The 19,412-nt window shown below is 38.5% G+C and overlaps 1 protein-coding gene across 4 annotated transcripts in view; it reads right to left on the bottom strand.

Moving 5' to 3' along the window:
• The window catches only part of tbl1xr1a (TBL1X/Y related 1a), a 50,663-nt gene that overhangs the window by 8,006 nt on the left and 23,245 nt on the right, over window positions 1–19,412 (bottom strand). For 2 of the 4 annotated variants that reach the window (XM_032571043.1, XM_032571044.1), the window contains exons 2-4: window positions 18,712–18,780; window positions 4,332–4,489; window positions 123–224 (exon numbers count right to left, since the gene is read on the bottom strand). In XM_032571043.1, coding sequence (XP_032426934.1) covers window positions 123–180 — 58 coding nt within the window. In that variant the 5' untranslated portion in view covers window positions 181–224; window positions 4,332–4,489; window positions 18,712–18,780. The remainder of the gene's footprint in view (window positions 1–122; window positions 225–4,331; window positions 4,490–18,711; window positions 18,781–19,412) is intronic. The other 2 variants (XM_032571041.1, XM_032571042.1) reach the window with 1 other exon arrangement.

The raw sequence follows: 19,412 nt of genomic DNA, 5'->3' as shown, positions 1-19,412 counted from the left end.
CATTCACAGTGTTTGGTAAACAGCTTGTGTAAACAACGTTTGTAAGGTGACAAGGTGTCACATCTGAATGTAAAGTAGTGGAAGAGCCTATCAGATTCTTTGGTAGAAGTGGGGATGGATACCTGATTCCTGTAGGTATCTGTAGACCAGGAAGTTGACCTCATCGCTGCTAATGCTCATTTTTAATCCAGTTACACCATGAGGTCAGCACACACACTTCTAGCCTGGAACACAGAGAGGAGCATCATCAGTGGCAGGGAAATAAACTCACACAGTTTATTATATTGGACTCATGAAAATGAGATGTTTCTGGAACAAAACATTTTTTTAATAAGACTAATCAATATGGTCTATTAATAATTTCAATCAAATGCGAAGCGCAATTCAGACTCAAAAATAAAACTAACAGTCATTTGGATGTGAGGCAGACAATACAATTCTGACCCCATTATCATCAGAGGCTAACTGTTAGCCAGTTACAGCTTATGAACCATTCACATCTGATTTCATCTGATTTGAATTGAAGTTGGCGCTTTAGCATTAGCTTCTGCTAAATACTGTGTTGGTGTAACACGTTAGCGTTAGCAGAATGATTGATGCTTGAAGATTAGCGTAGCAAACCTTTTAGTTAGCGGTACCCACCATTGCCTTTTTATTATTTGCTACCGCTATGTCTTCCAAGTAAACTAAGGCAACAATCATGTTGCTTTAGCAAACATGTAACAGGACAATGCTGTTCAATGATTGTCAGTAGAACAGGAGTCACTGATAAACTCACAGATCTTATTTCCACCTGTTGCCAACATATAATACCTGGAAAATGAACAATGTGTTATTCTGGGGTTAATGACAGAGTGCAGTGCCATCAGAACTTGAGACGGCTGTTTCTGGAAGCAGTTGGGGTCATGGTGATGTTAAACCTGAGCCACGTTTCTCAGCTATCGCTACACTTCCACTGTGTTCTCTGAGAAAATACCTGCCAAACAAGTTGAAAGGTCAAACTCTGCTTCTTCCTTCAATCACAAGAAAGGTTTACACACATGTATTATCCAAGGCCTGGCTCAGGCTGGCTGCCGCAGCGTTAGTCCAGTGTGGCTTCGGTTAATGTGATCACAGTTACCTAGAGATCTTTGTGTCTCCACCAGTGACTATACCAGAACAAAAACTAAAGAACTCTCTGACAACACACACACCTGCTGTCATACTTGAAGGGAAAATGCTTTGTTCCTACATCATATAAACATCTCAACAAATTTATTTCAATCAGACTGATGGAATCACAGAAAGTGAACACTGGTTTGTTTTAACAATAAACCATAAAGTGCGGTTTATGGTTAAAGACAACAGCCACCACATTAACCCTGTGAAGGTCCTGTTGGTCTTTGTGAAACAGCCCAGGGTCTGAGTGTGGAGAGCTCAGTCTGCTGCAGTGTTAGAGGTCTGCTTTCTGTCCATTGTAATGTCCAGGTCTGGGGGTTCGCAGCACAACACTGAGCAGTTTCACACAGTTTACAACATCAGGTAGGCCTGTCGCGATAAACGACAAATCGATTAATCGTACGATAAATTAAAACTATCGACGTCATTTTAATTATCGGCATTATCGTCTCTTCCGGCCTTTTTCTCTGTCTGTTAATGACACTGAACGAAAAAAGGCTCAACTCCGGTGCTCTCCGCTGACTCCTCCCTTCCTCATTTCCTTAGTGTAAAGCCCAGCGCACACGACACGATCTTAGAGCTGTCGGCCGATTGTCGGCCCATTTTCAAAACTTGAGAGACCACACATTAGCCGACAGAAATCCTAGGTATATCGGTTCGATCGGGTTCGTTCCTGCCCTGTGGTGTCCAACAATGGGCACAAAATAATGACTACAAGTTCAGTGAACTAATTTTAAAACCAGGCATTAATCAATGCTTTACTACAATCTACCTGCGATGCATGTGGCTAGTGTCAGCGTAAAGTCCTGACTGAATGAAAATCATTAGAACCTATTTACGTCACGTTAATGAAGAACAGCTGAAAAGTTACCGGGTTTATCAACTGCGGTAGCAATTTCGCTCCAACTCCTCCCCTTGTCATTTCTATATTCTTTGCATGTTGAATAAACATTAATGTTGTTTCCAAATATCATCTCCAATGTCCGCTGGACTTCGTGTTGCGCTGTTTCAGCTGTTTGGGATTCCCCGACGTAATTTCCCCTCAGAAAGCACAGAGGGGAATCCGTGCTTTCTGATTGGCTACCTGTCACATTCAACAGGCTGCGTTAAGATCCCAGTCGGGGAAAATCCCTGATTTAGATCGGAGGACGATCTACCATAACACACCACACAATCTTAGAAAGACCAACGTTTTAAGATTGTTGTAAGGGGAAAAATAGGAGCAAAAAATCATGTAGTGTGAATTATTGCATCAGGTAGTCATGTGCCCATCTTCTCTATTTAAATCTAATTATTACTGAAGGGCAACATAATATACAGACTTCATAATCTGCCCTCTTTTGGTTGAATGCAGTATTTATTTCCATTTTTACTTTATGTTGTTTAGTTTTTTTTTTCAAGTGCGTTTTTTGTTAATGGAGACCATTTTATTTTTGTTTTTGGTTGTTTTGTTTATTTTGTTTATCAGTTCCAGTGTTAAGTGTTCTTTTGAAAATAAAGTGTATCTATCTTTGGCAGGAAATCGCATGCATTATTACGTCATTTCCATTAAATCAGTGTAAAAAGGTCTTCAAACAATATTATCGTTTATCGCAATAATTTTTGAGACAATTAGTCGCTCAGCAAAATTTGCTATCGTGACAGGCCTAACATCAGGTGTCATAAAGTTGCTGCTTTTCTAGCAGTAGCTTTTCTTCCTGTTCATGACAGTCTCTGCTTTTCTTTGAGATTTTTTTTCCCAAAGTACTGTAACAAAAAAAGAAAACCAAGTGTCCTGCTTGCTCTTTGATATAGGTAGAATTTCTAGTGTATTTCTAAACATAAAAACATTAACCTGATGGTTCAATATTTCACCTACCAATAAGCAATCCAAGCCGGTAAAGTAATATTAAATTTGATTTCTGGTTAATTCTTTATGCTGGGTCAAACTTCCAATGTTTTTGAAGCTTTTAGCATTTTCTATGTAATAAATAAAAAAATTGGGGGGAAAAGATCAGGAAAATACAGTATAAATTAGTAATTCAACAGTTGGTTACTCTTCATTGGTGACCTAAAGTGGTGAATGAAGCAGCAGCACAAAAAAAGGGTTGAATTCAGGATACACACCATGTAAAGTGACAGAGCATTAGTGTGTTTGTGTCGTTACTGTTGCTAATTTTAAGAATAGGACGTGTTGACTTAATACTGTGACTGTTACAGAGACAGCACCTTCACAGGAGAATGAAGCTGCCAATGCTGATCTGTGGACTCTGTATAACCCCCAGGACATCAAAGGAGAAAAGGTTATGTGTGTTTCTCTGACATGTTGGCTCAGCAGTGCCTACAGATCTGCAGCATTGACCATTGGTGGAAAGTGAGATTTAACTGTGTTCTCTGTATTAAAAGCATGGCAGGCGACCTGGCTTTACTGTGAGTGAATATACCTTTGTGAGCAAAGAATAACGTGCGGTGTGTGTGTTTACATCTCAAACACAATACATGTTCAGGCTTTGCTCTGTGTCTGCTCTTGCAACTTTGATAAAGTTAAAGTAATTTAATCACCCCAGCAGTCAATCAGACAGGTTTTTTTTTTTTTAACCAGTGTATTCCCTGGATCTACTGGCTGATTACTTTATTAGGATTTAACTGAAGTCCAAAAATGTATATTTCTTTGAATTATGTTGTACTGTCTATAGTTGGTGTTTAACTATTGTCAATATTGTCTTCCAATTACAAATAATTGCCTAGTTTAACATTTCTAATACAAAAACGCAGTAGACAGCTGGTGGACTTCACTGGTGCTCCTACCACCAGGCTGAACTAGATTTCTGGGGTACACCCTCCATCTACTGGCCTTTAAGAAATTAATTAAAGTAACTAGTAGTAAATAATTTAGAAAACACAGACTGATGTTTACAGTCGCTGTGCTGACCACTATTATCAGTTGCTAAAGATAGTTTTAAAAGAGTTACTTTTGTAACAATTCTCTCTGTGTCAGGACACTTAAAACTTGTTTCACAGTAATTGCGTTTTCACACATGGAGTGAAATCGCCTCTGAGCCTAATGTAAATATTTTATGACCCCTCCTGGCAGCAAGGCTACATGAAAACTGTTCTCAGATCTTTGTTAAAACAGATAACAGAATAAAACAATCCTAACTGGCTAAATCTCTATCATCTGATTAAAGTCTTACAAGAATATTGTAGGTAGGTCCCTCTTTACAAGGAGATCAGAAGAGGCGCAAGGCAAAGATATCAGTGTTTTTTAACACTCATGGTCTCAGAGTGCCGCAAATGTCATGGTTGGACAGCGGGGACGAGTTGTCCCATCAGACTAGTAGTCCTTCAGTTTCTGAAACCACACAAAGAAAACCTTGTAAAAGCGCAAACAAGTCAGTGCAGTTCAAATGATCTTGTCTCTTAAGACCGCTGGAGGGTTAAATGTGTCACGTTTTGGCAGCAGATTGCAGTCTTGTAAGAAGCAGGAGGACTAACTGTTTTTACTGTTGTTAGCAAAAAATAGTAGGGGTGCACTGATTGAAGTTTTCTGGGCAATCACCGTTATTAAAACCTGACATGTTTCAACGCTTTTAAAAAAAATATAAAAATAAATAAATTAAAAGCACATAAAAGCAATAAACATCTTTAAAATTAACACCAAGAAATGCACTGTAATGTAAAGAATCTGCCCCACAGATTTGAAAGCCCCCTTTAGCAGCAGCAGCAGAATGTTATAATTAGATCCAGGCTTTGTGTAGCCATCCAGCAGCTATTTTTAAACGACCATTTTTCTGTTCCCCGTCCTCGACCCAGTTTGAGCTGCAGAGACCGTTCAGGCAGTGATAACTTCAACGCTGTAGTCAGCAGCGCTGTCTGTGGAACACTGAAACTTTGTAAACAACAAGCTGCATTTCCCTTCGCTGCAGTGGCGCTGTGGAGCCACAAACTGCAGCAGCTGCCGCTCTGATCACAGCATGGGGACAGTGGTGAGAGGGGAATCTCTGTCTTTGCATCCCAACCCCCTCCTCTCCTCTCCTCTCTCTGAGACAACTGCCAGCAGCAAACTAGTGAGTACAATTCAATCCAGCCCTACTTCTGGAGCCACACAAAGACCGATCCATCAGCAGAAGGAGGAGGACCAGGACATGTTCCAACACTTGATAAAGAACAACAGAAGATATGAAATGACTACATTCGAAACCAATTCTGAAAGAGGTCCTGTATGTTCTTACTGAGCTGAAACTTAAAATTTTACCTAGCGAGTCTAGAAATTTGTTATAGAACATGAGTGGCGTAGAAGGAGTCTGTAAATAAACTGGCTTATGAATGCACTGCACCTCAGTGGCTTTTGTTATGCTTTATTTTCCACACTGTGTTTATCTGAACCATATTATCACAACAACGGAAGTTCACTTTTCTGTGAAATGTAAAAACCCAGTCATATGTAACCTGACATGGTTAATGACCATTTTGCTTTATTGCCTATTAAAGAAAATCTTAGGAACTGATGTCCTGACAGAGAGTGCTTAAAGGTGTTTTCGCACCTTATAGTCCGGTAGACTGGGTTTGATTGGGGACCAAAATAGTAAAATTTTCAGCTGGTGTGGTTTGCCTTCACACTGCACTGTGTCAAATTCCAAACTAATTGAAAAACCTGTTCCTTCCATTGCCTCTGGTAGCGCTGCACCAAGAACTGCTGAAGGAAACAACATAAAAACCTATGAAGAAGACCAGCAGTTTCCTGCTTCCCAAAATGTAAATAAAAATGGCACAGCATCAGATTCTAGCAGTTGAAGGATGTCTTCATTGATATACATTACAATGAAGAAATGATAGGCTTTCAGTGACACTAGTGACAGTCCTGCAGGCGCCATTACTATGGATTGAGTCATGTCGACTGTTCCAATGAGGGATGAACAGGAATCTGTCACAAAAGTGGTCGTAGTGCCCTAATTTCTTATCCAATTTGTTTAAAATATGGTTTAAGTTAAAGCTGAGAAATTTGCTGATGTTTTGATATGTAAAGTTTGTATTTTCCCAGAATACAAATCTATAAACGGTTTTGTTTCTGCCAGTCCTGCAAGACGAAAAAGAGAACTAAGCAAATCATCATTTATATTTGTCAATAATTTAATTTTACATAATTTCCACTGTTAAAATAAGTTTGTTAAAATTTAACAAACTACAACTCCTATGCTTTATGAAATATTTTCTCCTATATGACTGTTATGCATATCACCACGTTCTAGAAACAAACAAAGAAATGTTTGTGTAATGTATTCAAGTTTTAGAAATGACAGCGGCTGCAGTGCACCACAGCAAAGAAAATAAAGGAATAGACAGGTTTAAAACAACTTTAACCACTTCTATTCTGCTTTTCTAATCCACACCCCTTAAAATAATAGTTTCCTAGCATGTTGCTTTGTTTTCAAACAACACAGTTGAATTAATGAATTTACAACATTAATTGTGACTGAAAAACCATTTTAGTTTGACATTTTTGTCGAATTACAAACTGTAAGCCCATGCCATCATACTGAATACTAATGTTTTACTAAGGTTTTTCTGCCTGAATCTATCGGTTACCTGATAGAGGTAGGTCCCTCCTTACGAACATCTTCATGCATTATTTGAAGGGTGTTGTGCAACATTTACCAAACGCATCAGTGACGAAGCCTGAGAGAGTTCATCTCATTCATCACACCAGCAGATATTTGCTTTAAGGGAAAACAATTAATAAACCAGCAATTTGTAGAAAAATATATTCTAAATTTAATAAATTTTAATACAATTGAAATTGTAGTGACAAGATATAGTTGCACAAGCTCCATAAAATTCCAAAAATTCCATCTACGATTAGCATGATTTTCTCTGATGTGATTAGAGTCGATAAAGACTTTACCTGAGGTCGTCAGGGCACACCGTCCTTCATGTTTTAAATTGGCCCATGGTCCAGGACTACGTCTTTAATAAATGAAGCCTGCTCATGCAGGGAAACACCTAAAACATGCAGGACCAGAGAATCCAGTAGCCTAAACCAACTCTATATTGTTCATGTGGTCTTTAGGGTACTCAGGATTTAAAAAAAAAAAAACTTCAACAGAGCAACTGATAGACTAAATGCTTGCAAGCCCTGTAGGAAAATATTTCCATAAATTGAATTAACAATAATAAATCTACAGATGAACCGATTGAAAGTTTCTGACAGATCAGTAATCTTTAAAAAGTATGACCTGATTCTGATTTTGGACGATACCGATTACCGAGTTGCTAAGTTGGCAGAAGCAGGGTGTCTATTGTTAACTGTAAATGTGCAGACATGACCTGGTGGGCGTGTCTGTCAGTCAGCAGAGCAACAGGAGACAGTGACTGAATTTCAGACCTTTGTTGAGGTAAAAATAAGATAAGTCGATCAGATCGGTTTCACATGCAAGTACCAGCTGATCACCAATGTCAGAAAATTAAAGAAAGCTGGACCGGTTCATCTGTGACTCCCCCGTTAAAGTATGATAGTGAATGAACTTTCCTGATCATTAATGGTGAAGAAAGAAAAAGTCACTGAGCAGTTTGCGGTTGTATTAGTGAGGTTGAATTTTTAACATTATTTGAAAAGGAAGACAAAATGATACAATTTCAAAGCTTTTACAACTTATTGTGGGATTAGTGAGACCAACTGGAATTAGCCAAGGCTAAAATGGCAAACTCAAACAGCAGTGACAATAAATTTTCTAAAGAAAAAGCAGATCATACTTTAACTGAGTTATCTGACAGGTTTCGCACTTTTGAACACAAAGAATAAAGTCAGCCATAGTTCCTGTCTGCTGTTGTCCTCATCTTGCTCTGTGCTGATATGAATAACTAACTCTGACTAGTTTCCACTGAGTTTAAATGCTCGATCTAAAGGATATGTCTCTCATTAAGGTGGATTCAACAGCTGGCTTGTTTGATCAAACTTAGAAGAATTTATTTCTGTTCTGAGTCAATAGTCCTCAAACTGAGGAGTGGTGCATTCCTCTCTGTAGTAGAACCCCACAAAAACTGATTGGTACTATTTACAGCTTTTGACTGAAGCCTGATGGTTTGGATCCAGTTTTAACGAGAGAAATTTATGTCTCTCTTGCCAAACCAATTCCAAACTGAAACCACACATTACCAATTAATAATGGTGATTTTGATTCAAACCACAGAAAGCCTTGAATGTTCTTTCCCAAACATGGCTACATGTCATCATGTGGAGCTCTTGGTCTTGTGTGGAGAACGCTCCTGGTTGTGTTGGTGGCGCCGTTCTTCATCTGCTGTGGTGAAGTGATCCGAAATTTTAAAGATGTACCTGTCCACTGAAGGTAGTGCTTTTTATATGTTTGGTGGTTTTTATTCAGCTTTCAAATATTGCTCATTAAAATTATAGTTTAAGCCTGTGTAGGAGTGATGGGGTAAAACAGCATTAGAATTTTGTATTTCCCATAAATTAATTTGATAATTGACCAAAGAGCATTTCCAAAAAAAACATTTTAATTTCGGAAATTTCACCAAATGTACAGAACAACTGGCATTTGATAAATATAATCTCTATAATATGGAGTATGTTGTGTTTTTAAGCGTTTTTTTAAGCGAATTTAAGGGATTCCATTAAGATTTTCCTGGTTTGTTTGTTTTTTTTACTAAAATTAGGAAGATAGAGCACATCACCACAGTTCTAAAGTCCTTCCACTGGCTCCCTGGAGCTCATAGAATAGACTTTAAAATCCTGTTAGTTTATAAATCATTGAACAGTTTAACACCACAAAACATTAAAGATCTGCTGTTGTATCAACCTTCCAGACCTCTCAGGTCTTCTGGTTCTGGTTTGCATCTCCAGAACCAGAACCAAACATGGAGGATCAGCATTCAGCTTCTGTGCTCCACAAATCTGGAACAAAACTGCAAAGCAGCCAAAACACTGAGTTTAAATATAAACTAAAAACCCACCTGCTTTTGAAACATCATAAATAAAACATTAATCAATATTCTGTCTGCTCTGTAACGATGGCACTTTATAATTGAGGACTCTGTGTTCTACAACTTTGTATTTTTTTGTGTTTTTTTATGATGTTTGATGTTATGATGAATTTTGAACTGCAATGTTGCTGAAATGTGTTATGCAAATAAACTTGATTGGTTGATTGATCAAGTTGACCACAGGGTTTGTAATTAAATAACTGCAATAAATAAACCATTGACAAGATAAGCAACTTTTTCAATTCTAAAACATTTCCTGCAGCTAAATTACTGAATAAATAATAATGTTGGGCGACTAGACGAGAGCATAGATGACCGGCGATAGGCTGTGCCATTCACCATTTGTTTTTTTAAGAGTGATTTTTTTTATTTATGTTACTTTCTTAATTACAGTAATAATGCTTGATTGACACCAAAAGAAACAACTCACGGAAAAACAGCTAATGCCATTTTTAATGGGCCATACAAATTCGTTCCAGCTGTAAGCAACATTTTTATTTTCCCCAGAGTCCCTTCTAGTGCAACAGCGATTTATTTACTAAACCTGGATCAGAAAGCTAGTATCCTGAATTCAGAAAATACATGTATTTAAATAATAACTGCAAGGACAAAGCCAATTCTAAATCAGATTCAAAGCGTAACAGAGCAGCTTTTTTTTCCAACTTCAAGCCTCATGGTGTTAACGTGGGCATGAAGAATAAGACTGAAAAAATAAAGATATAAAATAAACATTGCTTAAAAACAGAAAAGTAATTTGGCCCTTTTACACTTAGCAGTTCAATAAGCTCATTACCATTACGGTCTGAAAAATATATTTCTTCTTAGTATTATTTGTGGCCAAACATGCTTTATTAGCAATATCATTTTACCTTTTATCTAAAAAAAAAAATCCTGAATATTTATTTCCTTTAGATTTTTTCATGTCATGAGCCACTGTGTTTTATTTCAATTATGTTCTTGTCCTTATGTACCTTGTTTCGGTACCTAAACACATCACTGGGACAGTATGGAAAAAGAGTGAGAGATTTTCCATGCTTGTCCTGAATGCAGCGTATCACGCGCAAGAGGGTCATGACGTCAGGAACTGACTGGTTCAGCAAGCAAAGAAAGAATGACCGGTAGAAAATCCTCAAATGTACGGCTCCACTTTTCAAAATGCGATGCAAATGCTCATTAAAATATTTGCAACGCAAGTACAAGGCCAGAGGTGGAAACACGTCTAGTTTGAGAAAACACCTGGCCAAGCACAAGATTATTTTTAAGACTGAAGAGTGCACAATTTTTGACAGTCTCAGACATACAACTCCTTCAGTAGCCTCCGATAGCACGCCTGCACATGTCAGTGACTGAATCTGTAGCCAGCAACATGGATCAACAAATGTTTAATACATTTGGTGATGGCGACAGCTACATTTACGATGCAAGTGAGGAGAAACGACAAATAGAAATACACGGAGCTGGATTTTAATTTGTGCAATAAGACAAAACACTCTGTGTCACAAACAGATACAGCAGTTCCATTTAGAGCGCTGACCCAGGTCAAAAACACTTAAAGTGACTGAACAAAACCCACAAAAATATTTCTAATGGCAATCAAACTAAAACTGGAACCTACATGACGTTCACCCCACTCCCGGCTTCTGTAGAGTTCCTGGTCTCTTTATGTGACAGATTGTATTGGCAGGGTTCACCCTGCCTCGCATGCCCCATTTGGGGTCAACAAGGAGAAGTGTGTGTCAGTGACAGATGGTGGCACGCAGGCTGTGCCAGCAAGGCTCACTTGATGAGCAGTTAAACCTGCTCTGCATGCTGCAGGTTAGCTGAGGCACAGCCACTCAATCACACATGCTTTCCTCACACTGAGCTAGCTTATATTAGCAGTCACTTTAGCCATCTCTTCAAAAAGGTTACAGAAAAACAAGTCCTGGGGCTGCTCTGGAATTTCCTGATGGGACTTTCAATAATAGAAAGAAAGAAAAAAATGGAGATTTTCATTATATCAAAGCTTTGATGAATGAGCTTTTATTCCACCAATGAGCTACTCACAGTTGTAAAAATAATAAATTATATGCACACTATACGATCTTAAGAGTTGTCAGCCGATTGTCGGCCCATTTTCAAAATCTGAGAGGTCACACATTAGCCGACAGAAATCCTAGGTATAACGGTTTGATCGAGTTCGATCGTGCCGTGTGGTGTCCAACAATGGGCACAAAATAATGACTACAAGTCCAGAGAACTAATTTTAAAACCAAGCATTAATCAATGACTTACTACAATCTACCTGCAGTGCATGTGGCTAGTGTCAGTCCTGACTGAATGAAAATCATTAACCTATTTAAGTCACGTTAACAAAGAACAGCTGAAAAGTTACCGGGTTTATCAACTGCGATAGCAATTTCGCTGAAACTCCTCCCCTTGTCATTTCTATATTCTTGGCACAAAATGTTGAATAAACATTAATGTTGTTTGCACTTATCTCCAATGGCTGTGTCAGCTGTTTGGGATTCCCCTCCGCGCTTCCCCTCAGAAAGCACGAATCCGCGCTTTCTGATTGGCTACCTGTCACATTCAACAAGCTGCCTTAGTGCTCCCAGTCTGGGAAAACCCCACCACACACTACAGGATGATCGGTTACGAAATCGCAAAGGACAATCTTAGAACATTGGCCGTTCTAAGATTGTTGTAAGGGGAAAATTGGGGCAAAAAATTGTTTAGTGTGAACTGTTGCATCAGGTAGTCGATGTGCCTATCGTCTCTATTTAAATCTAATTATTACGGAAGGGCAACATAGTATACAGACTTCACAATCTGCACTCTTTTTGTTGAATGCAGTATTTATTTCCACTTTGGCTTTATGTTGTTTAGTTTTTATTCAAGTACATTTTTTGTTAATGGAGACTGAGAATCCATTTTATTTTTACTTTTGGTTGTTTTGTTTATCAGTTCCAGTGTTAAGTGTTCTTTTGAAAATAAAGTATCTATCTTTGGCAGGAAATCGCATGCATTATTACGTCATTTTCATTAAATCAGTGTAAAAAGGTCTTAAACAATATTATCGTTTATCACAATAATTTTTGAGACAATTAATCGCTCAACAAAATTTGTTATCGTGACAGGCCTAATTGTTGCCACAAATATACATCATAGCAACTGTCCAAAAGTAAAGTAAGTGAATAGAGAGAGTAAAACTCATTCTTGCTCAGGACAGGATCCAGAACCAGACAGAATAATCGTCCAAACACGCAATAATTCAACCAGAAAAATTATGAAGAGAAGTCTACAGAAAGAAGACTTGTACATATTTAGTAATCTGCACATTCTCGAAATAATCTCATCCAAATATTGTAAAGGATTTCTAAAAACATGACGTTAACCCTGGAGTTGCAGCAGTAAATGTTCCATCATTTTTGGCTCAAGAAAAGAAACGTGAAATTAGTGAAATCTGATCTCTTTATTCTAATGTTCATTTCCACACCCATTACATTTTTTCTAAAGGACATTTCAAAATATATAAAGGTAATGGCTTAATTAATATTTTAGAGGAATAATTTTAAAGAAATAATTTAAATTTAAAATATGTAATTTTATAATTTAAAATTATTAAATTACTGTTACATTAATGGACCCTTACACATATTTTTATCACAATTGATCAATATTTCTATCAGGCCCATGCATGTTAGAGAGCAGTCAGTTCTGCAACTAAACAGATTCCATTTTATGATAAAATCAACATGACCACAGGGTTGACTGTTTTTAGCATCCTGTATTAGCACAGTTAGTATAATTAACTGTAAACATTTATCCCTGTAGAGTGTACTCTATATTAACTCTGATATTTTCAACAGGTTGTCAAGATTTCTTCATCCAGAACGTTCCATGACATTGAATCAGACTCTTGCTGCCGTACATTGAGTATCCTCGTTTTTATGGATGTCTAGTTTCCTGATGTGGCAGCCTAAACTAACAGCTGGCAGGGCTCTGTGGAAAATATGGACTTTATTACAACGTGTATTAAAGCAGTTTCAGCATGTCAAAGTTTATGATTTTTAAAGACCTTTTTAAATTGGGGATTCTGCTTCATTACAATTATGCATAGCAAAAATGGAGACATTTCTGGGATCAGTTTGTGGCTCTTGACAGAGGCTTTGTGCTTCTCATGTTCCCACTGCATATGGCTCAGTGGGAGACTTAACCCTGTAGTGCCAAGTTTGAAAGTTGCTTTGCATGAACCCAGCCTCAGACAACAGGCGTGAGCAAGTGGCGAAAACGAACAAATAACTTTGTGCTCAAGTGAGGCGACATCTCTACCTGTCCAGTAGTTTCTTATAGCACTTGCACAATGAGGAAACAATCGTTTGCCCTTCTCAATGAGAATGGCCAAAAAGCACAATGAAGATGTTGACACACAACTCAAACTTTTGCCTGACATTTTAGTTCTGTGAGAAAAAAAAACAGAATGCAAGATTAAGTAGTCCTGTCAGCATTATTTTGAGTGTATGCATCCAGGAAGCAATCGTTTTTCAACCCGGACTCTCTGGACGAAGCAAATAGCATAGGACAAGGAGCATAGGACAGGCTAATTTAAGACTAACATACATCACACTAATGAATTTCATACTTTTTAAGGATGAATGGTCATCCCGTAAAATAGGGATGCACCAATATGAACATTTTGGCCAATATCAAAATCCAAAATTGCTAAGACTTATAACCGGTATCTACCGAGGTTATACCACACCACTGACTTCTCTGCTTCAGCTATAATACCCACAATCCTGCGCTGCATTACTATCACATGCCCAAACGAAAACTACACGATCAATATCCTTCACCTCTACATTACCATACACAAATGGCAAGATGATGGAAATAAACATGGGTTCATTATTATTGGCTCATTATGTTAAAAAAAACCATCAGCCTGTTCTGTTGTCAGTGCTGATATATCATATATTCCTATTATACAGTTTTAGTTTTGGAGTATTTTATCAAGTTGGGTCTTGCCACGTTTTCAATAATAGTTCCCTCTGTGAAGGAGATGGAAGAGCTCAGAGTGGTGGAAGCCAATACTCGACACAATCTGCTGGGTTTCCTTGGATAGAAACTTTTTCATTGTCTTTGAATAATTTAGTATAATGCCCTGTTTGATAACTAGGATCGATTGGAATGTATGTGTAATTGAAGTACCTTGAGACCACATTTGTTGTGAATTGTTGCTGTATAAATAAACTGAATTGAAGCTAACAAGATAGTCAGAGATATCTTGTGTGGTTTAGCTTACTTTAAAAATGTAAAATAAACTGTTCTAATTCTACGGGTTTTGAGATGCACCGATCCGATATTAATATCTGTGTCAGATATTGAAAAATCTTCTAGCTTGGATATCGCTGACAATGTACCTGATCCATAAGGGCTGACCTATTCAATCTAATTCTATTTTTTGAGTTTCCAGCAAGAGTAACTGCTGGTGGAGCACCACCACAGCAAAATAAAAGTCCCACACCTTCAGAATTAAGTTTTTGTGTTGGTCCTTTCTGTGTTAAACCAATGTAAAAGCATATGTGATACACCATATATTTGCACACTTACATTTCATAGAGTTTAAAATGAAAGGTATAGGGGGCTTGGGGGCATTTGAGGACAGGGTGGGGGCTGGGGGAGAGGGGCATGCCAATGTCACCCCCGCAAGATGCTGCCCTGGGTGGTTGCCCATGTCGCCCATATCAGAAACCACCACTGCAGAAGCTAACAAGACAAAAGCTCTCAACTTTGTTGACAAATAGAGCAGAAGCTGAAAACTTCCAAAGATATACACTGCTCAAAAAAATAAAGGGAACACTCAAATAACACATCCTAGATCTGAATGAAAGAAATATTCTCATTGAATACTTTGTTCTGTACAAAGTTGAATGTGCTGACAACAAAATCACACAAAAATCATCAATGGAAATCAAATTTATTAACCAATGGAGGCCTGGATTTGGAGCCACACACAAAATTAAAGTGAAATAACACTACACGCTGATCCAACTTTAATGTAATGTCCTTAAAACAAGTCAAAATGAGGCTCAGTATTGTGTGTGGCCTCCACGTGCCTGTATGACCTCCCTACAACGCCTGGGCATGCTCCTGATGAGATGGCAGATGGTCTCCTGAGGGATCTCCTCCCAGACCTGGACTAAAGCATCCGCCAACTCCTGGACAGTCTGTGGTGCAACGTGACGTTGGTGGATGGAGCGAGACATGATGTCCCAGATGTGCTCAATCGGATTCAGGTCTGGGGAACGGGCTGGCCAGTCCATAGCTTCAATGCCTTCATCTTGCAGGAACTGCTGACACACTCCAGCCACATGAGGTCTAGCATTGTCCTGCATTAGGAGGAACCCAGGGCCAACCGCACCAGCATATGGTCTCACAAGGGGTCTGAGGATCTCATCTCGGTACCTAATGGCAGTCAGGCTACCTCTGGTGAGCACATGGAGGGCTGTGCGGCCCTCCAAAGAAATGCCACCCCACACCATTACTGACCCACTGCCAAACCGGTCATGCTGAAGGATGTTGCAGGCAGCAGACCGCTCTCCACGGCGTCTCCAGACTCTGTCACGTCTGTCACATGTGCTCAGTGTGAACCTGCTTTCATCTGTGAAGAGCACAAGGCGCCAGTGGCGAATTTGCCAATCCTGGTGTTCTCTGGCAAATGCCAAGCGTCCTGCACGGTGTTGGGCTGTGAGCACAACCCCCATCTGTGGACGTCGGGCCCTCATACCATCCTCATGGAGTCGGTTTCTAACCGTTTGTGCAGACACATGCACATTTGTGGCCTGCTGGAGGTCATTTTGCAGGGCTCTGGCAGTGCTCCTCCTGTTCCTTCTTGCACAAAGGCGGAGGTAGCGGTCCTGCTGCTGGGTTGTTGCCCTCCTACGGCCTCCTCCACGTCTCCTGGTGTACTGGCCTGTCTCCTGGGAGCGCCTCCAGCCTCTGGACACTACGCTGACAGACACAGCAAACCTTCTTGCCACAGCTCGCATTGATGTGCCATCCTGGATGAGGTGCACTACCTGAGCCACTTGTGTGGGTTGTGGAGTCCGTCTCATGCTACCACGAGTGTGAAAGCACCACCAACATTCAAAACTGACCAAAACATCAGCCAGACAGCATAGGTACTGAGAAGTGGTCTGTGGTCCCAACTGCAGAACCACTCCTTTATTGAGTGCGTCTTGCTAATTGCCAATAATTTCCACCTGTTGTCTATTCCATTTGCACAACAGCAGGTGAAATTGATTGTCAATCAGTGTTGCTTCCTAAGTGGACAGTTTGATTTCACAGAAGTTTGATTTACTTGGAGTTATATTGTGTTGTTTAAGTGTTCCCTTTATTTTTTTGAGCAGTGTATATTTCTAACTAAAAGTCATACCTGTTAAGAGTATGTTGGGACGTTCAAGAGTGATTCAATTCTTTTGAACGGCTCTATGCCGTGACTCCAGTCTGTTTTTTACGACTTAGCTTGCTTATAATTCTCTGCACTCACATCAACAGGTATTATTATCTTTATTTCATTTTAAATAATTTAATGGAGAATGCAATAGATAAATACAACCAATGGAAATGAGGGGATGGTTTTTATATTTCATGGTGCTGAAGAGGATTTTTGTTTCTGTATTTTGCAATGTTTTAACAAATATTAATTCTCCCTCCTTTCCGTTTATTATTTTACATTATATTTAGCATTGCTAATTGCACTTTATGAACCATTTGACAGAAGGTTTGTTGCAGTTTATTTCTGCATGTTTGACTAAGGTAGTCAACCTATTGTTTATTATTAACGTTAAGCCATTTCCATTTCCCACTAGTTGGCTGTTCTACACTTGACTGGGCCAATTGAACAAATTAAAATTGGGTTGTTTTCACACGTTTGACCAAGCTTTGGAAGCTTTTGGTGGCTACCTAATATCCCAGATTATGCCCTTTGTTTTGTGTCGTTTTAACAGCTTTACTGTGGTAATCTGTTAATTATCCTAGCACACAGCAATAATCTATTTTCAGTAACACCGTGACAAACCAGAAGTGGTGTAACAGTCAAACAAACAGGAAGCCAGACGCAATCAGGTGACCATAAACAGATCTATTACGAGGCATTTCAGGATAAGAGGTTGTAAACCAGGTTATCTGTGGAAGCACCCAGTCAGCTGCCAGAGCTGCATAATACTTTAATACAGACGGAAACAAATGTGCCTTATACAGCAAGACTGACTCACGCAAACACTATTATGTAAATTTGGATAATTTCCAAAAAACACCATTACCCTCAATCATTATTATATCACCAACTTTAGCTGATTTTAAAATAAACTATGAGGTTGAAGGTGACGTACAAATAAGGCCTCCAAACAGGTATAAAGAATAAATAAAGAAATAAATAAAATAGCCTCCAGGTTCAGTCGCCCTGTCCCAATTTGTTAATCCGTTCAGTATCACAAGTACTGATTATTTAAACTTTTTTGTTCTATATGGTGCAAGTATGGAAAAGACTGGCAGTTACAAACTGAAGCAAGGTTGGTCTGAAAAATTCCCATGTCAAACGGTTTCATTTTGTCTTGTCTGTTGCAACACGAGCAAAAAAAAAAGGCCCAAATTAAACAAAAGGACAAAACATCCAGCGCTATGAACATTCCTCTATTTGGTAGCTTTAATTAGCCATCATGCTAATGTTTGCTTAGGTCATGGGCTCATTTTTTACTTGAACTAGCAGAAACAGCTCAAAAATCTAATGTAAAACAACAGTAGAGGATAAATATTATTTTTCACAGTTATCTTGTAGCAGTTTGAAAGGACCACTTAATAAATGACAGCAGAATTTCAGAATGTAAATTAAGAAATCAAACAGTGACTGTATTTCTAAACTGCTTTAGAGTTAAAAAAAAAAAAAAAGATTGTCAAACTTGCTCTCTGAAAGTCAAATTTACATAAAACAGAGGCAGGCCCATGAATCAGCAGCGAATTAGGCGTTTTGAAATGCATTACATACATTTTGTTATGTTACAACCTTATTCCAATTCATTTGATTTCATGCTTGGTGTTAGCTCTCCGACCTGCCCAGTCGACTATGGGACCTCATGTAGAAAGCTGTGTGACTTTCCAAATCAAGTCCAATCAACTGAATTTACCACAGATTACCTCCATTTAAGCTGTGGAAAAAGCTCAATTTCAAGCTTCATGACAAAGGCTGTAAATATTTAGGTGAATGTGATTTCTTTGTTTTCTATTTTTAATAGATTTGTAAAAAAAAAAATATATATATATATATATGCATTGTCATAAAGGGTTGTTTATGTGTAGAATTTTGATTTAAGAAACTAATTTACAATTTGGAATAAGGCTGTACCATTAAATATTGGAAAGGTGAAGCACTGTGAATACTCTGTGGATGCCGTCATCCTGCACTGACCATATTTAACCAGTAAGCATGGAGGTCCCTCTATGAGAAGCACTGTTTACAGTAAACTAGCACACACTGGCCAACAGTAACACAGTAAACAGAGAGGTTTAACAGCCAGACCTGAGAGCACTCACCCCAGCAGTAAGTCTGTATGCACCACCACTATGATCAGTCAGTCAGGACTTGGACCATGGGCTCAGAACCTGCAGCAAAGACAAGGATCAACAGTTAGAGCAAAGAAATATGGGTAATGGATGGATGCACGGAGCAAAGGGTTCTAGTTTTGAATTTTTTTTTTTACAGAAATATCAGCAAGAGGTTGCTGGAAATTAAGATATGGCTCCTCAACAGTGCAGCTAGACCCCACTCTATCTTACACAATTGAGGTTTTAATCTTATTTAAATGTGAAAATTTAAAATCTTACAATTTACCTTTGCTGAAAATATTAAATCAAATTTAGTAGCATTGACATTCTTAAACAAATATTAAATTAGTTTCTTATGTTCCAAGTAAAAGTTGTAGCATTTACCCAAACCCTTCAAGGTCCGCCTTTAGCGGCTGCTTAGTTAATTTTTGCCTTGGGCCGCCTCTAAATGGGATCAGCATCACATTGTGTTTTTACCAAAAAAAATGTTGAATAGTATTTCTTTGTTTGTTCTTTTAAATACTATTTTAAAGACTGTTTTTAAGTGTAGGCAAATCGGGCTGTTGAAAACAATTATTTTAGTAATCATGTTTTCTATCGACTATCCTGACGATTAATCGAGTAATTTCATTAAAAAAATTATAAAGTAAATTTAATCATGATTCATGATTTAATGTTTCATATTCCTG

This window comes from Xiphophorus hellerii, chromosome 9 (assembly GCF_003331165.1).
Source record: "Xiphophorus hellerii strain 12219 chromosome 9, Xiphophorus_hellerii-4.1, whole genome shotgun sequence".
Taxonomy (NCBI): Eukaryota; Metazoa; Chordata; class Actinopteri; order Cyprinodontiformes; family Poeciliidae; genus Xiphophorus; species Xiphophorus hellerii.
Note: the sequence above shows the minus strand (reverse complement) of the source record. Positions and strands in the feature narration are given on the sequence as shown.